At 43.4% G+C, this 21,851-nt stretch overlaps 1 protein-coding gene across 1 annotated transcript in view; it reads right to left on the bottom strand.

The window, feature by feature from the left end:
* Positions 1-21,851, bottom strand: part of SMARCC1 (SWI/SNF related, matrix associated, actin dependent regulator of chromatin subfamily c member 1) — a 115,602-nt gene that overhangs the window by 53,765 nt on the left and 39,986 nt on the right. The window contains exons 16-19 of the mRNA XM_042474761.1: positions 13,273-13,386; positions 11,528-11,681; positions 9,314-9,427; positions 7,514-7,573 (exon numbers count right to left, since the gene is read on the bottom strand). Of these exons, the coding sequence (XP_042330695.1) occupies positions 7,514-7,573; positions 9,314-9,427; positions 11,528-11,681; positions 13,273-13,386 (442 nt within the window). The remainder of the gene's footprint in view (positions 1-7,513; positions 7,574-9,313; positions 9,428-11,527; positions 11,682-13,272; positions 13,387-21,851) is intronic.

Consider the following 21,851-nt stretch of genomic DNA (forward strand, 5'->3'; position numbering starts at 1 on the left):
CTTTATTGCATTTCCAACATACATTTTTATTTTGCTTAAACATTTTGGCCAATCTATAAGGGGTAAGGTACCACCTGTACATGGACTTATAAATGTTTTCTTTTATCAACGCTTATATCTTGTTTAATTTTTCCCTTCCAAAGGGAAGGTGATTTTTTTAAAAGAAGTACTGAAGTACTGTAGTATATGTATTTGCTCAAAGGAATTTTGAGAATTTCCAACAGACCTGGCTTCACACACAGGAGGATCAAACATAAACATAGACCCTCTATGTTACTTTATTTGGATGTTTAACTCATAAATGGAAATGGGAAGAAAAGCAATCAAGTAGAATCATAGAGTTGGAAGAGACCGCAAGGGCCATCCTGTCCAACCCCATTCTGCCATGCAGGAACTCTCAATCAAAGCATCCTGACAGATGGCCATCCAGCCTCTGCTTAAAGACCTCCAAGGAAGGAGACTCCACTACACTCCAAGGGAGTTTGTTCCACTGTCAAACAGCCTTTACTGTCAGGAAGTTCCTTCTAATGTTGAGGTGGAATCTCTTTTCCTGTAGCTTGCATCCATTGCTCCGGGTCCTAGTCTCTGGAGCAGCAGAAAACAAGCTTGCTCCCTCCTCAATATGACATCCCTTCAAGTATTTAAACAGGGCTATCATATCACCCCTTAATCTTCTTTTCTCCAGGCTAAACATTCCCAGCCCTAAAAGAGTCTTTTCCTCACAGGACATGGTTTCCAGACCCTTCACCATTTTAGTCGCCCTCCTCTGGACACGCTCCAGTTTCTCAATGTCCTTTTTGAATTGTGGGGCCCAGAACTGGACACAATATTCCAGGTGGGGCTTGGCCAAAGCAGAATACAGTGGCACTATTACTTCCCTTGATCTAGACACTATACTTCTATTGATGCAGCATAAAATCGCATTGGCCTTGTTAGCAGCCGCATCACACTGTTGACTCATGTTCAACTTGTGGTCTACTTGGACTCCTAGATCCATACAGAACGCTAAACTGCTGTATGACCTGAAACCACTCTCTGTCAGGTGAATCTTAAGAATGGTTCCTTATATGAACTAGCAGCAAAGCTCACAAATACTACCTTTTGGACTACAATTTCCAGTCAGCATAGCAATGCTGCAAGGGGGATTCTGGAATATGTAGTCCCAAAAAGTAACTTTCTAAGCTCTTATTAGCACACAGTTTCCCTCCTATTCTGCAGAGAAACCATTCCACCCAACTAAATACTTCCCTTTATCACTGTCACCTCTTTTCCAATACAGATGCTCAAGAGCACCTGACACCTCTGGGCTGCTAATAAATCCACATTATCATATCTTTCTGGAAATCACTGCTTTACCCTATTCGCATGCTCTTAACAACAATGTCTCTGTAATACAAAAGGCTTGATGCAAATTATCTTACCAACACAAATGCTTCAACAATTAAACACTATCTGAGGCTTTAAATGCTATTATTCCAGATGTTACATTCCTGTGCTGATACTCAAAGCAGCGTCAACCTCTTTGTCCTGAGGTGCGACAGCGCCTACTCATTCCCCATGCCAGCGGAATCCTATCAGGTTCTTATGCAAGAATAGTCTTTCCACTCCTCATTCTAGAAGAGAATGGGGACTCACTCTTTTGAAGCCAGATCACTCCCCATCTCCCGCCCTGGTCAGTTCCCTGGTCATCTTCTGTTTGTTCTTCGTGTCTCTTCCCTCAGGCTCCCTTTGAAAGACACCAGACAGTGCTTGGACTTTATTATCCCTTCCCTTAGGTTCCAATTATCAGTCTAAATTTCTCTCCAGGAAGAAGTGATGTTTATCAGGAGAGAGAAAGAGAGAGAGAAAAGTCTGAGTCCATTCTGGGTGCTTTTCCAAAACTAATGGACATTTGCTTGGCCAGCAGGAGACAATCCTAAAAGGAAACCAAATCAGTAAGTCCCTGATGGTTAGACACTTTAGTTTAGTCAGGGAAGCCCCATCCCTGTTTGGCAACCCAGAGGAAGGGGCTGGAGCTGTCAGAAATAGTTGGCCACAGCACTAGTTCTCAAACGGTGGGGCTCCATGAATGTGCAAATGAAAAAACACACATTAAATAAACAATATATTTTTATTCATATACTACATCAAGGGGTTGGGGGAGAGTGACTTCTGTATGTAGATGTAAAGGGGGGGGGGGTCTCAAGGGTAAAAAGTATGAGTACTACTGGTTTTTCCTACTGATATTACTGTATTTAGTGAAATGTTTTTTCTCAGCTATGGTTTTGCCATCGTTTTAATGTTTTATCAATTGGTTCTTCTCAATTTTCCAGGTTTTTAATGCTTTGAGAGTATTTAAAAAAATGAAATGCAGAATAAGAATGTCTTTCATTTAAAAGAAAAAAACCCCGAACAACTCACTCAAACAGTCTGGCAGGAGAACGCCTGGCTTGTTCAAATACTGAAGTCACCAAGCAGCTCCGCACTTGGATTAAGCCATGACATATGCAAATGCAGATCTTGGAAGGCTTTGGTGTTGAAGCAATACAAGGGAAATTAGACCTGCTCAGAAAAACAGCACAGCTGGTGTTTACTAGTAGTCTGAGTCTGAACAATGAAAAATATATAAGGGTCATAATACTGCAAATGTGCCTCAGGAGGTTGTAAAGCTGGCAGAGGAGTAATTCCAAGGCACTGAAAAGCCACAGTGAGATACTAGGCCAGCTCTTCTAAGAGATGCCAGTCTCATCACTCAGCATGGGTACTTCTGGGGCACGATCCTGCATCAGAAACTAAACTGGGGGCTGCTGGGTGGGCAAGACCTGCAAGCTCTTCTTGTCTGCAGAGGCATCATTTAATTCCCAGGAACCACCAAAAATACCTGGCTGACAAGGAGAGGGCATCTCTGCCCTTTTGATATGAACACCAGGGCTACTCAGTCTGCTCCTACTCCTATCATGGACTGGCCAGAGACCATTATCATGGCCTAGCCTGTGCCATTTTACTTAACCCCAGCTGAACTGGCACATCCCACATTCTTGGAAAAATTTGTTCAGAGGAGGTTTTCCTTTGCCTTCCCTTGAGGTTTAGAGACTGTGACTTGCCTAAGGTCATCCAGTGGGATTCCATCACTGAGCGGGAATCTGAACCCAGGTCTCCAGAATTACAGTCCAGTGCTCAAACCATTACAACCAAACTAAGATGCTGAGGGAGCTGTCAGCACCTGTTATGTCTGATCCAGGGAAGGATGCTCCCTTTCCCACACAAACCGTCCCAAAACATTTGTTCATCAGAGAATCCCTCATCGTCTGATGATAAACGGGTGCTGACTAGAAAGTGGACTAGTGTCTCCGTATCTGCAACATTCATGCCAAGACAGCTAGATTGAAATCAGCTTTGCTATCTTCTCAGAATATACTCATTTATAAGTTAAAAAATTTATGCCCAAAAATTGACCCCCAAATCCCAGGTCGACTTATTTACGGGTCAGTATGGTAATCTGACAGCAGCTCTTTCAGATTTCCCCATGCAGTTACTTTCGGTCCTGAGCCAAGCAGAAAGAGTCCTGGGTGACTGATTTCAATTAAACAAACAGAGTCCCTCTCCCACCTTCACTGGCCGCTGTCTGAGGAGTGAAGGTTGAAACGAAGGCTGAAACACTGAAGCAAAAAGCCTCATTTAGAGTCCCTCTTGATGTGTGCACACAAACACACACACTATCCACAAGTCATAGCAAAATCCATAATTTTGGCCCCAAAACCTGTCCTCGACTTATACATAAGGTTGACTTATAGTTGAGTAGATACGGTAAGTATTTTTGGCTGCCCACACATTTCAGCATGTTTTACTGCTAGTTTTAGTACCATCTGTATAGCTCTGCTGGATTTTATTGATTTTTATGGCTGCTGCTACTGTGCTTTTAATGTGGTGCTTCCATTGTGTTTCTTAGTTTATTTGTACACCACACTGTTTTTTCACTAGAAGGTGGCCCATAAATCCATTAAATAAATACCAATATACATTAAAGGAAGCCTGAGCCGAAAACCCCGTCCTACATCTTGCTTGGATTTCTGCAATGCGCTCTACATAAATAATAATAATAAATCATTTATTTATAGCCTGCCTTTCCTTGAGATCAAGGTGGGTTACAGCATCATGGCAACAACAAACGACAAACAAAAACAATACTATATTAAACATTAAAACCAAAGAATTAAAAACACAGATTAAAAACCGTACAAAAACTAGCCAAAGTGCAGGTGCAAGAGGAGGGGGGAAGAAGCATTACAACATCTGGGGGAAAAGCTTGTTTGAAGAGAAAGGTTTTGAGTCTCTTCCTAAATTGGTCGAGAGAGGGGGTCGAGCAGAGCTCTTCGGGAAGCGAGTTCCATAACTGCGGGGCTGAAGTTGAAAACGCCCTCTGTGCAGTCGCAGAGTGTTTCGAAAGAGGAACCCTCAGAAGTTGCTTCCCGGCTGACCTGAGTGTACGGGGTGGATTATATGGGGAGAGGCGGTCCTCCAAGTACCCTGGGCCCAAGCCATTTAGGGCTTTATAGGTGATAACCAACACATTGTATTGCGCCCGGAAGCGAACAGGCAACCAATGGAGATCATGCAGAACAGGTGTTATATGGCTGGACCTGGAGCATCCAGTGACCAGTCTGGCTGCCATGTTCTGCACTAATTGAAGCTTCCAGGTTTGGTACAAGGGTTGCCCCATGTAGAGCGCGTTACAGAAATCCAACCGAGAGGTTACCACAGCATGTACCACTATTTCAAGGCCCCCTCGGCCCAGGTAGGGTCGCAGTTGGCATATCAACCGAAGCTGATAACAGGTGCTCCTGACTTTCGCATGCACTTGAGATGTAAGGTGGAGCGACGAGTCCAGGAACACCCCCAGACTGCGAACAGAGTCCTTCAGGGGAAGCGTGACCCCATTTAGGACAGGTGGACAAATCTCCAAACTTGGACCCGGGGATCCTATCACAAGTACTTCCATTTTCTCTGGATTCACTCTGAGTCTGTTTTCCCTCATCCAGCCCATTACTGACTCCAGACAGGCATCTAGAGGGGAGATGCCATCCCTGGTCACTGCAGCAGTCGGAGACACAGAGAAACATATTTGGGTGTCATCAGTGTACTGATAACACCGCGCCCTGTGTCTCCGGATGATCTCTCCCAGCGGTTTCATGTAAATATTAAATAGCATGGGGGACAGAATGGCTCCTTGAGGGACACCAGAAGTAAGGGCCCACTTATCGGAGCACACGTCCCCCAGCTGCACCATCTGGAATCGACCCGAGAGGTAGGAATGGAACCACTGGAGCGCGGTGCCCCCGATTCCCAACTCCCTCAGGCGTTCCAGAAGGATACCATGGTCAATGGTATTGAAAGCCGCTGAGATGTCTAAGAGCACTAACAGGGACACGCTACCCCTGTCCATGCCCAGATGGAGATCATTGACCAAGGCGACCATGGCAGTCTCAACTCCATAGCCCTCCCGGAAGCCAGTTTGAAATGGGTCTAGAAAATCAGTATCATCCAAGACCGATTGAAGCTGAATGGCAACCGCCCTCTCGATCACCTTCCCCAAGAAAGGCAGCAGTGAAATAGGCCGATAATTGTTATAGATCAGGGGGTCTAGGGAGGGCTTTTTTATCAGCGGTTTTACAATGGCCAATTTTAAGCTGGATGGAAAACGCCCTTCCCTGAAAGATGAATTAATTATGCGGCGTAACATAGTAGTTACAGCCGCGCCCCCCTGAGCTGCTAGCCAAGAGGGACAGGGATCGAGAGAGCAGGTTGTCTTCCTAACACTTCTAAGGATCTTGTCCACTTCCTCAGTACTCACAGACTCAAACTGATCCAGTACAATAGAGTCCACGGAAGCTCAGGAGTCCTCTATTCTGGATTCTGTAGAAATACTGGCATCGAGATCAGCCCTTATGGGGCTACCTTTGTACCAGGTTCGGAAGCTACAACTAGTTCAGAATGCTGCAGCCAGATTAATTACAGGTACCCCGAGATCAGACCATATAACACCTATACTAAAATCTCTTCACTGGCTGCCTATTAGCTTCCGGGCGCAATACAAAGTGTTGGTCATTACCTATAAAGCCCTATATGGCTTGGGCCCGAATTACTTGAGGGGGTGCCTCTCCCTACATAATCCATCCCGCACCCTCAGAACAACGGGAAATTTTTTACTTGACTGCCCCAGGGTAAAATTAGCAGCAACAGCCCCTACCCTCTGGAACTCTCTCCCAGAAAAGATCCGACTCTGTCCCACATTAGTAGCCTTTAAGAAGGCATTAAAAACTCACCTTTTTCTAGTAGCATACCCTCCCGATGCTGTTTAGATTAGGAACTTTCCTCCATAACCGTTGGTTTTAATGGTTTGGATATGGCTCAGGTTTTTTATGAAATTGTATAAAACTGTGAATTGTAACTAGTGAGGTATTTTATTGTTCTGTACTGTGACATGTGTCACATACCCGCTATACTGTTAACCACTTTGATCTATAAGAAAGGCGGTATATAAATAAAGTTTTTATATTCTTCTTCTTCTTATTATTATTATTATTATTATACAGATTTATCTATAAAACATAGTAACAGAGGTATCACTGGACATTAAAGCGCCACGTTAACATTTATTCCTTTCTGAACCATCTTTCAAGTCTGCAAACAAATTCCACAGATAATTCTGCAAAATGTCAGAGTTGGTAAGCAAGCACTCTGCTTTTCACACCTGATCAAGAGCCCACTAATTCTGGCTTGGCTCTGTAGGTCACCATTAACTTTTTCTCCCTTGTCTCCTGTGACTTGTGCAGTGACCCTGGAGCAAGATGGAGACTCTATACCACCGCTTCAATCTCCTGCAAAGCTATAATGTAACAGATCTCCATCAAGTTGTATGCAAGTCACCACAAAATCAGGAGAAGAGACCAGCATACTGTAAAGCATCAGTACCAGGACACATGGCATCACTCCACCGAGTAGATCAATGTTAGTATACGTTAACTTGCCTCTCTAAAATGAACAAGAATAGGTGCTTCAGTATGCCAGAAATAGCTAAGCTGCTACTGCAAACATTAGCAGCTTATTCTAACACCTTCTGGCATTGCTAGAAAGCTGTATCGCCAGAATGTCACCAAGGTTCACACTGGCAGGCGCAACTGTTTTTGTGGAACACATTAACAAGTTTTCATTAGCTCTGTAACTTGTATGCCATGGCAAAGATGAATATAGGTGCTTGATTTAGATATTCTGACATGTATAGAAACATTTTGGATTTTGTAGCTGCCGATGCAAAGGATGTGACACTCAAAATGTCCTCAGGAAGTATTCATTCATCTGGGAAAAGCCACTGCTGTCAACCATAAAACATGGAACCCCCTTCATTGTATTTAATCGAGACACAAGTCAATTCATTTTAGTTAAAGAACTACAAAGCACTTGTAAATGTCAGCCAGCAGCCTCTTTTTCCACCACTCCCTCTCTATCCCAGTATTCTATCTTCACAATCTCTTACCTCAAGTAGCAGCAGAGTCTCTTGCTCTGTCCATTCTCGCCCAGCACTTGCACTTTTACTCTGGAGAGAAAAAAAGCAGGGGGAAAACAACTTATTGATCCACTCAGTGCATAGCTAAGTAAGACTGGTCTTCTCTAGAGGGGCAACTGGTGGATCTGCTCATTCTGTTAAGGTCAGCCTTGCTTGAAACCAAGTTGAGAACGTCCTGCTGGAGTCAAGATGTGCTTAGTAGGACACCTAATCAAATAATTAATTAAGAATTTCTAAATTTAACATAAATCTGAATGAAGAAAAGATCCACAAAGGATTTTTTTAAAAAACAAACTCTAAAGAAAGAGATCCCATGGATGCAACGAAAGACTGTAGGATTGCAGGGAATGAAGGAAAAGAACAAGGTCCATCTCACCAACACCCTGCACTGGTACAGAATAGTCTTGTTAACTCAAGTACTGACAACATATACTGTATTTTCTGGAGTATAAGACTACTTTTTAACCCAGGAAAATCTTCTCAAAAGTTGGGGGTCGTCTTATATGCTGGGTGTCGTCTTATAGCGCAGGTGCTGAAACTTCTGAGCCAGAATGGAGAATCTGCGGTCGCCGCATATGGTGGGGGGAGCTCAAAAACGGCCGCATCCACATCCCCACCGTATGCAACGATCGTATGAATGCAGCTACCACTTTGATAGACAGGGAGGGCTGGACAGGCAGCGAGAGCTGACCAATCCAAACAGGCTTTGTATACAACAAGGTTTCCTGCTAAGTACCTGCATGTCATTTGAATTAAAATTACCATATTGAAATCAAATCTGATGGTTTTTTAATTTTTATTTCGTGTGCGTTGGAAAAGGGGTAGTCTTATACGGTGAGTATATCCCAAACTCTATATTTTAACTGGAAAAGTTGGGGGTCGTCTTATGCGCCGGAAAATACGGTATTTGCCCACCACCGTGCCTATTTTCTGCAATGAAGAGATAACCAGAAGCAGCAAGATGCCTACAAGATCCAGTAATGGCTGCTATCAAAAGATCCAAGCAAGCAAATAAAGCTGGGGGCTAGGAAAGGTGGACTTCTCCCTCAAATAATCTACTTGCATTCCTTCCTATCTCCAAATACAGCAACGCAATTTCAAATGTTCATGAACCTCCTAAAATTCTTTAACAGGCATTCATAAATATCTAGATAAGAAAAAGAATCAAGCATCAATACACTAAGGCTGCAGAAATAATCCAGTTTGATGCCACTTTACCTGTCATGGCTCCCTGCTATGGAATCTTGGGATATATAGTTTGTTGTGGCACTAGAGTTCTCTCACCAGAGGCAGCTACATATTTCACAAAACTATAAATCCCAGAATTCCACTGCACTGGGTCTTGGCAATTAAAATGGTATCAAACTGGATTATTTCTGCAATGCAGATGCAGCGTTTGTTGTAGAATACAAAAGGTAGATCGGTATGTGTGTGTGTGGGTCAGTGTAACAGCCATTGTGAACCAAAATCTGTAGCACTTAAAAATTTCCAGAGGTTTACGAATATGTAGAAACTTAGTTATACACATGATCCATAACCTTCACAAATGGCAAAGGAGCTCTTTTTAAAGTAATTATATATCTAGCTTGAGCCATTACAAAAAAGGGAAGACAAGAAATTCATATATCTGAGACAAAAAAAAGGCACTCTGATAGCCTTTAGGGCTGAAGGGGTATAAGTACTCTAATAAAAAAAATTTAAATGGCCTGTTCCACAACTATTACTATGTGCTTTTGGTGGCTTCTGGACTGGAGAGAGATGAGCTCTTACCTTTGCTAATGTTTTCTTTGAGTAAATGTCTGTACGAAGCCCAAAGTTCTGCAGGTCAGTAGGTTTCTCTTTGTTCTTCTCAGGAAAATTCAGCATCTGCTGAGCGGCTGGGATCTATAAAAAGAAATATGAAACTGCTCAGAACAAAAGGATGACATGAAAGCAGGAGGAAGAATGAGACAGGAGTTATAAAAATACACTGAAAAATGTTTGCGAAGCATTAAAAATGGGTAATATATATTTGATTTTTGTAGCACTTGCATCATCATCATCATCATCATCATTATTATTATTATTATTATTATTTTGCCCCCAAATACCCTTTAGAAGACACGGAGGCATTTTCACTATATTTCTGGGCCATAATTAAGCCCAGGAAAGGCTAAAAACAAAACAAAACAAAAACAACAAAACCCACGCCAAAACAGGAAGTGCGCAGAAATCACATCCTACCCACTTCCTGTTTCAAAAAGGGTGTCTTTTGAGCCTAAATTGGCCCAGGTGATCTCCAAATATAGCAGAAATGACTTCCACACTTCAAAGGGGTTTGGGGGGCATTTTGGAGCAAAATGAACATGTTTTTGTAAAATTTTTGGACCCCATTGGGGACCACAAAAATGGCACTGGGGCCACATATGGCCCTCAAACCACATTTTGACTACTCTTGCCCGAGGGCAACGTTTTAATTAATCTGCTCAGTATTAAGAAATGTTTTTTTAAAAAAAAAACCAAGAACGAGAGCACGAGAGAAAATGTCTTTAACCAGAAATGACTAATTGTGGCTTCAGGGCCATCTAGTAACCACAAAGCCCTCCCAAACTTTGAATATAACCACACACAAAAGGCTTCATCTATTGGGGTAAAATAAAAATCATACCCACACTCCCCAAAGTGATGCCACCATAGGTGAGTCAGACTGTAATCTCTATCTTCCCTACATGGAGTGACAATGCTGGTGATGGAAGTTCTAGTCCAACACATCAACATCACAAGGAACACACAACCCCTGTTTGACCAGGTCGAATACCTCACCAAACTACAAATCACACGATTCTACAGGATAGAATCATGACAGTTAAAGTGGTGTCAAACTACTTTACTTCTGTAGTATAGCTAGGTACACAAAAGGTTGAAGTGCCAAAATGACTGAGCGTTGAATACTGACCGAACCCAAAGGGTGCTCAACAATGGCTCTTTTTCATCCTGGAGAGAAATGACCAGTGGGGTTCCACAGGGCTCTGTCCTGGGCTCAGTGCTATTCAACATCTTTATCAATGACTTGAAGGCCAAAATTGCAGGCATACTCATCAAATTTGCAGATGACACCAAATTAGGAGGAATAGCTAATACTCCAGAGGATAGGATCAAAATTCAAGATGACCTGAATAGACTAGAAAGCTGAGCCAAAGCTAACAAATGAAATACAACACAGAAAAATGTAAGGTACTGTACTTAGGGCAGAAACATAAAATGCACAGATATAAGTTGGGGGACACCTGGCTGAACAAGAGACCTATACGTGTGAAAGGGATCTGGGAGTCCAAGTAGACCACAAGTTGAACATGAGTCAACAGTGCGACGCAGCAGCTAAAAAGGTCAATGTAATTTTAGGCTTCATCAATAAAAGTATAGTGTCTAGATCAAGGGAAGTAATAGTGCCACTATATTCTGCTTTGGTCAGGCCCCACCTGGAATAGTGTGTCCAGTTCTGAAACAGGAACACAATTTAAAAAAGACGTAGAGAAACTGGAGCATGTCCAAAGGAGAGCAACCAAAATGGTGAAGGGTCTGGAAGCCATGCCCTACGAGGAACGCCTTAGGGAGCTGGGGATGTTTAGCCTGGAGAAGAGAAGGTTAAGAGGTGATATGATAGCCCTGTTTAAATACTTGAAGGGATGTAATATTGAGGAGGGAGCAAGCTTGTTTTCTGCTGCTCCAGAGACTAGGACCCGGAACAATGGATGCAAACTGCAGGAAGAGAGATTCCACCTCAACATTAGGAAGAACTTCCTGACAGTAAGGGCTGTCCGACTGTGCAAAACACTCCCCCGTAGAGTTGTGGAGTCTCCTTCCTTGGAGGTCTTTAAGCAGAGGCTGGATGGCCATCTGTCGGGGATGCTTTGATTGAGAGTTCCTGCATGGCCCTTGTGGTCTCTTCCAACTCTATGATTCTATGATCTACAGGGCAGCTAGCAAATCTTGCAGGATTCTTACCTGAGGTGTACGCAGATGCAGCGGCATAAGCCCAGAGGGTGTGTCAGCCAGAACATTGAAGTGTGGGGTGGGAGGGGGACCCATGGCCATGGGGCGGCTTTCTGGATCCACCTGGTAATTAATGAGCCCCCACTGTTCCAAAAAGGCATGTACCCTAGGAAGTGATGTCACAAGACAGAGGGAAAAGTCATGAGAAAAGCAAATATAACAGACTGTAAGAATACAGCCATACTGAAAAGCACTGTCCTATAGGGACTCTTTGGACCTGGCCCAAGGCCTTTCCTCCTCACACCCTGCCATTCATAAATTTAGGTTATAAATTAGAAATTAGTTGGCATGGTAGTTCTTTTTGCATAAGGTTATCTGCCACAGGGAGGAGGGGAAGAGGAGGAATGAAAACAAAAAGTGGCCAACTAGTAGTTGGTTTATTGTTAGCTCTGGGTCTGAGTGCTTTTGATATTGGCTCCATTCGCTGCTGGCTTCAGCCCAGCCATTTCTTATCTGTGACTCCCTAGAGATGAGCCTTATGGAAATGTGACCCTAAGCATTTAAAAAAAGAGAGAGATGTCTATCACTGCAGTATAGAAAAAGTAATTGGAGAAGCCATTTCTTCAGGACCACCACATTCTCCTCACTGTCAACACTAGAGTGGGCAGGAAGCAAAAAAGACACTGCTGATTTTAATACAAGCTGTAATTCTGCTTTTCTCCCTTTAGCCCAGAGGGGCTCCACCCTCAGCCCCCAGCCAATTCCTATGCAGACCCCAAAACAGTTACGTCCTCAGCCACTTCCCCCTGCAGCTCTGGGGGGGGGGGGGGGCGGAGGAGAAAATACTTTTCCTGTCACCTTTAGGTGTTTTTGTGATGGCCCTTTGTAAGCTGTCAAGTCACTAGGCTCATAGGAATATCTATGTCTGTATGTCTGTCTATTATAATCAGATAAATAATTTAAAGAATAAGCAAGTTAAACATTTCCAGGGCTGCCTGACCTAACGGCAGAGATATCTTAGTGTGCCCTGCTGACATGAGTATTAGTTAGAATATCAGTTTCAGCAGAAAGAAACAAGTGTGGCATGAGTTGCTTCTAATGAAGGTTTGACAGTTGTTGAAATCTGACTACTGTGGCAACTTTTTGAAATGCTACAAAAAGTAAAGCACTTTTTTTCTCCCTCTGCTCAGACTGTGGCTTAAATGCCAGACTCTGCCCAATGCTATGTCTTTTAAAAATAACCTGCTGTCTCCAACCTGGTACTAATGGCACACACTGATCTCACTGAAATAAATGCTGACTCTTGGGATAAAACCCAATCATGGTAGATTGCGCCTTCTGCCACCCTGAGAATCCCCATCATCATCAAAACTGGGGGTGGAGGGAGAGGTCCCTCCTACCTTCAAACCTCTTATTCCTTTATTAGGCACCCTGCTTTTGAGTGAGGCCCATCCCTATGAGTTTTGCCAGCTAGATGTCAGTCTCACCCAAAATGACATGACCTCCGTGCATGTATGTTCTTCAAGCTCAGTTGACAGAAAAGAAGAATGTGAACAGAAGACTTAGCTCTTGCTTTGTACTGAACATATACTAGGGAGGTGTCCTTCTTCTCAAGCATTAGTGTCCTCCTCCCCTTATTTTCCTACTTCTGATGCTGTGGCATGGCAATATTTTTTTGTGAACTAAAGGTAGGTGATAACAAACTTTGCTGGGGATAAAAGACTCTTCTGTTGGTAGTGAAGGGCTGCAAGACCTACCTCATTACTGCACAAACATCTCCAGTCAAGTTCCTTCTGCAGGCTGTGCTAGTCAAGTACTCTTGAGGGTTTAAGCGATAGGTATCGATCATGAAATTGCGGTAAGCTAAGTATCTGGAAAGAAATCCAAAAACATATTAGAGATACAACTTCCCCACTGTGTGAGGAATGCATCTATTCTGACCAGGGCTTTCTTAATCCTTCATCCTTGAATGCAAACACACCTCCTCCTCACTCAGTACCAGGTTCTTACTTCCCTTTGCTATAGCGATCTGCCTCCAATTAAACTGACAGACATGCTCATTTTGGCTGCTCTGGTTCACTGGAGCATGTAATAGAAGCCAAGTCACACATTTTGAGCACAAAAGCTGACTCCTTCCACAGAAAGGAAACCAGCAGAACAATCAGTTCCCTTCAGCCTAAATACAGGGTTCCATCAAACTGGGCAAGAGCTGCCAGTTCATCTGTCTGAACCCTCAGCCCAAAGAAACCTACACAAATTTCAGCATGACAGTCTTTCCTGAGGCATTTCCTAGCCCTCCAGAGACCTCCGTCAGCTCCAGACATCATGGCCAATGATTAGAGTCATAGACCAACAACATCTGGAGGACCAAGCGCTGATGTGGGCAGACAGAGAAATATGCATAGTAGTCGGACACACACACTTCGGAATAATGAACCAAGTACCTCTGAATGCACACTCACTCTAGCATGGAAGTGGAAACCATGCAGCCCTTCTGAGGTCACTGGACTGCAACTCCCAATATTCCACAATATTGGGAACTGCAGTCCCATCTGGAAGGCCATGCAATCAACCTCTCCAGCCTAGAGATTTGTTTTTCAGTACCAGAAGTGAGATGACAGTAGTCCTGCTCACACAATACTTTCCACCAGCAGGCATTCTACATTTCACGGTATAATAACATTTATAATGCCTTTTCCACTAAAGGGCAGAACATCAACATATATAAACAAAAACTGAAGATAAAACACAACACTATAAAATACTAAAATAATATGCCAATATGCTAAGACAAAATCCTTATCAATCATGAGGTGGTAGAATAGAATGAGGTGATAGGGAATTCGTTTATTGTTATCAATCTGAAACTCCTGGAAGCCATCACAGATGACCCAGAAATCTACTGGAGGATCCTGATAAACTTTCTAACTTTGCTCACTTCAGTTGAGATAGTCATTTTAAGACGGACTAGGAAACTAGAGTGTACCAAACAGTAAAATTTCATGGGCAAACAGCATTTTATGAAATTGGTTCTCCCATACTCAAACCTATCACTGCATCTACTACATCACACTGGGGCCTTTAAAAAGCAAAGGGAGGACCATGTGGCCCTCCAGGTGTTTTTGAACTTCCAACTCCTATCAGTATAGCCAGGGATCAGAGCAAATGGCAGCTTGGAGTCCAATAATGTCCAGAAAGCCATGAGTTCCTCACCATCTCTTTACAGGAAAGGGACATGTTTGTGAAACCCATCACCACATCCTTTCTTTGCAGTTTAATTACTTTATCACACTGCAATTTGGAACCTGGACTAGAACGTCAGTGAAGGAACCTTTGCAGCGCGATCACTCATTAAAAAATTATAGGAATAATGTTGGTCTATTAGAACACCCCAAAGGCACCAGATCCTGTCTGACCTTGGATGCTAAGCAGGGTCAACCCTGGTTAGAACCTGGATGGGAGACCACCTACAAATATCAAGTGCCATCAGCTATGTTTCATAGGAAAGAACTGGCAAAGCCATCTCTGAGTATTCCTTGCCTAAGAAAATCCTAAGAAATTCATGGAGTCACCATAAGTCAACGGGCAACTTGAAGGCACATATACACATGTTAGACAAATATGTGTTTTTATCAGGACAAAGTAAAAATAAAAGTAAAAAAAAAATGAGCAAGCTTTCAGGGTTCCCCCCCCCCCAAAGTGTGTTCAACCTGGATGTAAAGTCAAGATAATTCAATTTAAATGGACACAGCACCTCTTTTACCTCTTTTCCAAAACAGACTAGCCCTTAATGCAGGTGAATGTGCAGGGGTTATCTTCAATCTCTCTCTTATCCATATTATGGTCATGTGAAGCTCTTATATCACATAGGGTTTTTTTTAACACACAAGAATCGTTTCATTGAAAACTGGTATATGAGGCTAACTTCAAACTATCCCTGGACTTAAAAGAAGAAAAAGGAGGACAAAAATCATTTAATCTGTGGGCCTCTTTTTAAAAAAACCTACCTGAATAGAATGCTGTTTCGGTGCCTATTATTCTGCCAGGGCAGGGCCAGTGTCTGAATTTTTAGCATTCTCATTTAGCATTGAGAAACTCAACCAACCACGAAGCTATCTGATTTTCTTTACTACTAAAAATGGCAGCAAAGGTTACCTTATGGATCTAATTAACAAGGCAAGGATTTTGTGAAACTGACACCAAGCTAAGTACTTCAGAATCCATGTGCATGAGTCACAGAGATCACAAAAAATTATGAACATCAATTTCAGGATAGGTCCACCAAAGGAGAAACCAAACTTAAAGATCTTTTTGGGTCACTTTCAGATGTAATAAAATATAAAATGGATGATCATTATGCTCAAATAGCAATGGATGGCTTTCATTATTAGCTAAAAGGAAAAGGGAATTAAAGTTTAAAATATGCAAAATGCACAACCATATTGTCATCTTCTTGGGTGTTTCTGCATCCAAAAAAGGCACATACATTCAGTCACCACCCCAGGCGCTGGAAAAAGCATGCGTTTTGGCTCAGTAGTCCTTTGTAAAGAGACTCCAAGGGGAGTCGGGAGTTCCCCTGGTGCAGAAAGAGCTGGGAACCCCACTTCCCTTACCCGGCCAGCATGAGAGGGTTTTACATATGGAAAAGCAGCGGAAGAAGACCACCTGGGACAATCTCTTGGCTTCCTTTTGCAATCTTCCACAGTTAACCAACCATAGTAACAAAAAGAAAAGAACAATGGCAGAAGAGGTAAAGAGGTTCAGTCGCAAACAGGACAAAGATGCACAGAAGAGAAGTATCTTACAGAAGCAAGGAGAAGTAAAGCAAAAACATTTCTGAGGTTTCTAACATTGCTCACCAGCTGTTTTCCCCATATGAGACATGAAACATAAGGAAGGTTTGGCCCACTTAATGATTCATCTCCTAAACCCTTCCTATTTCAGCATCAGATGGAGATAAAAAAAGTAAAGCCTAGTAGATCAGTGCTAGTCTGTGGGCTGCTGCCAGTCTGCAAGCCACCATCTGCCAGCCCAGAGCCATTTTGCCAGTTATGGAATACCCACCCAAATGGCACCAACACTGTTGTCATTATAGCACCAAGTGAAAATACGTTTGCTTGCTAAACCTTGATGGCTTACGTGGTCAAAGAAGTGGCTGATGGACCAGCATAGGTCTGTGAGCCCTTGGCTGCCAGTCCACAGCACGTTTCCAGGAAAGAAACAAAACAGCCATAGCAATAGGCATAAACAGGGTACCAGTCCCTGGCAAATGGGGGGGGGGGGGAGGATGGGACCATCTCAATCCCCTCACATCATATAGCTTAAGAAAATTTGCTAGCAGCTGGTATATTTTTACTGTATTTACACATACTGATAATTCACCATTCCACCCTACTCTTCTGCCCATTCAAAATTTTGGAAATGTCAATTTTTCTATGTCACCCACATATCCCTGTATTTGGGAAGATTTCACCTTTTCATATGTCATAATTTTTTGATCACTTGTTATACTTTATTAAAATTCAGTTAAATGGTTTCTTTAAAAAAAGATAGCTTAACTAGCCTGTCTTTTACTACTTTCCTCAGTGTCTTTCCTGCCCACCCAAAAACCTTGCTTAGCCACAAGAGATTCTTATAAACTCCTCTGGACCCGAGCCAGATGCCTGGAAGCAAAACCTCCAGGCAGGATCTTCTGTAGAGGCAGGTTTTTCTTCCACATTATGGGGTTTTCCGCCAGAAGCTGAGTCTATTGCCTCAGGCATGTTATTCTTTACTTAGAGCTTCCCTGGAGGCTCAGCCCAGGAAACAAGAATCCAAAGCAAGGCTCTTTGCACTTAATAGTGAACTTCTGAAGTGCAGAAGCACCAAGGCAGGCTGCTAGCTGCCTATTAAGAAATGCTTCCAGCTCTACTATGCAGGACAGAACACCAGTCAGTTTGCAAGTATAATTAAGACCTTAATGATTCACAAACCAAAAAGGGCAGCAGACACAGATCACCCCAGTGCTTGTCACTTAAGAAAGAATCTTGATCGCTTCCCACTGCTATCAAAAACATTGGATGCTTCTCATTACTGGACAGGAATACTTTTGTGCAGCCTTCCAGATGTTGCCACACTACAAACTGAAAGAGCCCTAGGCAGTACAGCCCCGGACAAGAAATGCTGGAGGTTTTAGTCCAGCAACCTAGGGATAGAGACAGAATTCCCACCTGATTTAGCAAATTCCATATAATTATTCTAATAAGGTTATCATAATTATGGTAACATTTGGTTACTTGTATTTTCCTAGCAGGATAATCAGAATCTTGGTAGAAGAACAGAAGAAAAGTACCGTGATTAGATGGTTTGGGAGTGAGGTTCCTAATTTTGGATTCTAAAAAAAGCTGATCTCTTTGCTCCTTGGGGGGGAAGGCTGGATGTGGAGCTCACTTGGGGGGGAGGGAATGGGGGTCCATGCCCTCCATGTTTTATGGCCACACATATTCACTGAAAGCCCCTCTACTGCTTCAGTGGTTCTACACTTTAGAAGAGGCAATTTCACCTTCTTAAAGGCAATCTCTGCAAAACTATTACCAAATGACTACACCTGCTTTAGCAGCTCAATTAAAGGAAGGTCACCCCAAAAAGTCCTGTGCCAAAGCAGTTCTTTTTTCCTGAAGAAATAAGACATGGCTAAGCTTCTGAATACCTAAGAGATTGTAGCCAGGGGCACTCATATGTTGGTTAAATATACCTATCCTTTAGCAACTGAGAAGTCAGCCAAAAGACAAGAATAAACCTAGCAACGCACTAATTTTTATTTAACAATGCAGCACTTCCCAGGAATATCATGACCTTTAGGCCTGCCCTTAATAAAAAATTAATAAAGGGGTGGAAAATATTTTTAGAGCAATCCAAAATGTAGCCCTAACTGGTGTTCAGGCCAAAGATGAGTCATAATTTATTGAATAAGAAATTCAAAGGGAATTAGTCTAGATAGGGATTCATATTTTTCTTTTTTCCTCCTTTTAAAAATCTGGAATGGCACAACACTGACAGGAACTAACTTTACAGATATATATAGACCACCTCTCCTGGGCACTGTTTACTAAAGAAAAGGAAAATTAAATCCAGCAATGACAATGCAGCACGTAATTAAGAGTCCAGCATAAAACAGATGAGAACTACAAAGTTCATACTGGGTTCTTTAGTTGCTGGACAAGCATAATCTCTGCAAAGTTCTCCACATCACCAATGCTTGGACAGTAGCCACAGGGAAGAAAAATCTGTGGTGCCAGAAAGGAGAAGAAGAGGCACACTGCCATGTCTCTGTGACATGTGATGATGACTATGCTGTTGGCACAAGCCATCAACGCCTGGGATTGTTTCTGCTGCTGCAAGTGAGTCCTAGTTATAACACATTAAGAGGGCATTGTGGTGCTTGCCTTGAGTTCAGCCAAAGCCCCACAATGACCACAAAGTACCATTTGTTTTGGAGAACAAGGAAGACTACGGCTGCAGCCAAAGTCCACCTCTCCCATTTGCCAAGACAGAAGAAAGACTAGACTCACCATACTGGTTTCAGACTTTACTCATGAAACAGCAGGGGCTTAGATGATTTCAGCAGGATACCATTCCCAAAGAGCAAGCACCCGGACTTTGCTAAGATTCAGGCTGATCTTGTTGATAAGGTTTATTGACACTGGGGCGGGTTACACACCGCCATTAAAGTAGCGCAGGCCGTAGCTTCCCCACTCCCTAACCCTAATACGCGCTCTGCCGCAAAAATGACGGCGGCTGTTCCAGACGGCCGCCAGATGAGGAAGTCACCGCCGCGCCACCCCGCCGCCATGAGGAAGTCAGCCGCGCCGCTTATGCGCCCTTAGCGGGACCAGGAAGGAGCTCCATTTCGAGCTCCTTCCTGGTTTGCGGCGCCGCTTTGCTCGCTGGGCGCAGCCTTCAGACGGCTGCGCCCAGCGAAGCAAGGGAAAGGGGCCAAGCGGCCCTTTCTCCCTCCCGCCGCCGCGGGGTGTCCTTGGGGCTTGAAGCCCCAAGGACACCCCTTTCAGGCTGCGGGAAGCGGCGCTTTGCCGCTTCCCCGCAGCCGAAAAGCGGCGGATGGGGCCTCAGCGGCTGCCGTCTGAGCAGCTTAGGCCCAGATACACCCGGAAAGGGGCGGGTACAGACCGCCCCAAATGGGCGGTCTGTAACCCGCCTAAGTTATGCCTCTTTTTTCAGAGTCTGGCCTATCATAAGTCATTAGTATTTATATAACTTTAAAGTCCTCTATCACAGTGATGTGAATAACACAGCCCTCTAGTTGTGGCTGGGCTGCAATGCCCAACATTCCTCACCATAACTATGCTGGGAGATGCAGTCCAACCATATTTGGAGGGCAACGTAATTCCTGCCTTACTCTTGAAACCGTACAGAAGCTTGCATTAATTAACATGGAACGGGGCAGGCTGTCCAATAATCAAAATGACCCATCAGAATTGCAGTGCTACTGGGATTACAGACTCCACAGACTCCCTACAATGATGATAATGTGCTACTGTTGGTTCCCCCCCCCAAAAAAAACAAAACAAGGGACACAAGAGCTTTGTGGGGCAAGTTTATTTTACCACATAAACATGGCATGGTGTTAGATTTGGGTGGAGCCACACTCCAGCTGGTGGGCTATGGCCACTACGCTGATCTCTGCCATTGCAGGGCACAGGCCTCAGCTTAAAAAAAGCCTTCCCTAGCTGTTTAGCCTCGTTTGCAACTTTCTCATGTTAGTCTCTGCTGTGAGAAGCTTCTTGTTCTCTTTCTAATGCCACAGAATGATCACAAACTCAATGCATCCTCTGAGGTTCTAGCATATGAAGCACCCTACCTACATTTAAGAGCTGTAAAGGCAAAATGGAGGAAGAATTCCAAGATGTCTGTCATGCAAACCACACAGCCAAGTGACATCTTGAACATCAGTGCTTCAGTCTAAGATGCAGCAACATTCATGCTCACTGACATTTTGCAACATTAATATTGGCGAGACTCAACGGGGCTGCCTCCTGCTGCGCAAGGGATGTCTAATGTTATTTTTAAAAAATCAATAGACAACCCCACCAGGGATGGCACGTGCGATATTTAGCAGCAGGAGTTAACATTACCTACAAAGCAGCTACTGGAGGAAAATCCTCTACACACCATGTTAGGCATTGTTTTACCATAAAGCAGAAAAAAAGGTTTATTTTGCTGCTGTTAAGCCATCACCACTAAGTCTTCAAGATTTTTTCCCCTCTTGAGGTATGGCAGGTGCTACTAATAGGACTTACTAAAACTGGCAATAACAGATACAGACCCTAGTCCAAATGCTACCAGAGAAACAAGCTACACTCACAACAAAACAAAAAAAAATGTGTTCAGAATATGTATAGCTAAATAATACATCTAAAACTACATCACTTGACACATTTTTATTAAGCTAGCGCTGAAATACCAACCTCTGCAACTTTAATCCATATCTGTAGGCCATGAGTTGGATCAAAATTCTAGGCACATGCAACTGAGTGAGTGGAGGTAGCTTCTAGCATCTGCTTCTCTCCCATGAGAGCCCTCCAGCCTTCAGAAAATGCAACATTAGGAGATCCTTCTAAACAGCGAGTGGCAAAGCTTGTCTGAATTAAAAGGTTTTTGCCACACGACAGAAGGAGAGTAAGCACATCTCCAGTCTATAGGCTCTTACAGAAAATGAGTCCAAGGTACGTACACTCTCCTACATCCTCACTGAACATGCCTGCAAGGGTGGTGGCACCCAGCGAAACCCTTCTCTGCAGGTCTCAAAACTCATATAGGTTCATATTGGGAGATGCAGCCTTTCAGATAATCTGAAGCTAAGCTATATCAGAAAAGAGCCAGCATGGTGCAGTAGTTTGAGCATTGGACTACAACTCTAGCGACTAGTGTTTAAATCCATGCCCAGCCATGGAAACTCACTGGGTAGATCTTGGGTTAAGTCACACTTTTCCAGCATTTTTAGAGGAAAGCAAAGGCAAACGGACTCTGAACAAATCTTGTCAAGAGAACCGTATCATAGATTCACCTTAGGGTCACTGTGAGTAGGAAATAACTTGAAGGCACACAAGAACAAGCTAGAGAGCTGGGTATATTTAGCATGGAGAAGGGAAGGTTAAAAGGTGGCATAGTGGCCTTGTTTAAATATTTGAAAAGATGCCATAATGAGGATGGAGCAATCTTGTTTTCTGCTACTCCAGGGATTAGAACACGGAGCAATGGGCTCACGCTAGAGAAAAAGAGATTCCACCTCAACATTAGGAAGAATTTCCAGACAATAAGAATTATGCTAGAGGCAGGG

This window comes from Sceloporus undulatus, chromosome 6, assembly GCF_019175285.1.
Source record: "Sceloporus undulatus isolate JIND9_A2432 ecotype Alabama chromosome 6, SceUnd_v1.1, whole genome shotgun sequence".
NCBI lineage: Eukaryota > Metazoa > Chordata > Lepidosauria > Squamata > Phrynosomatidae > Sceloporus > Sceloporus undulatus.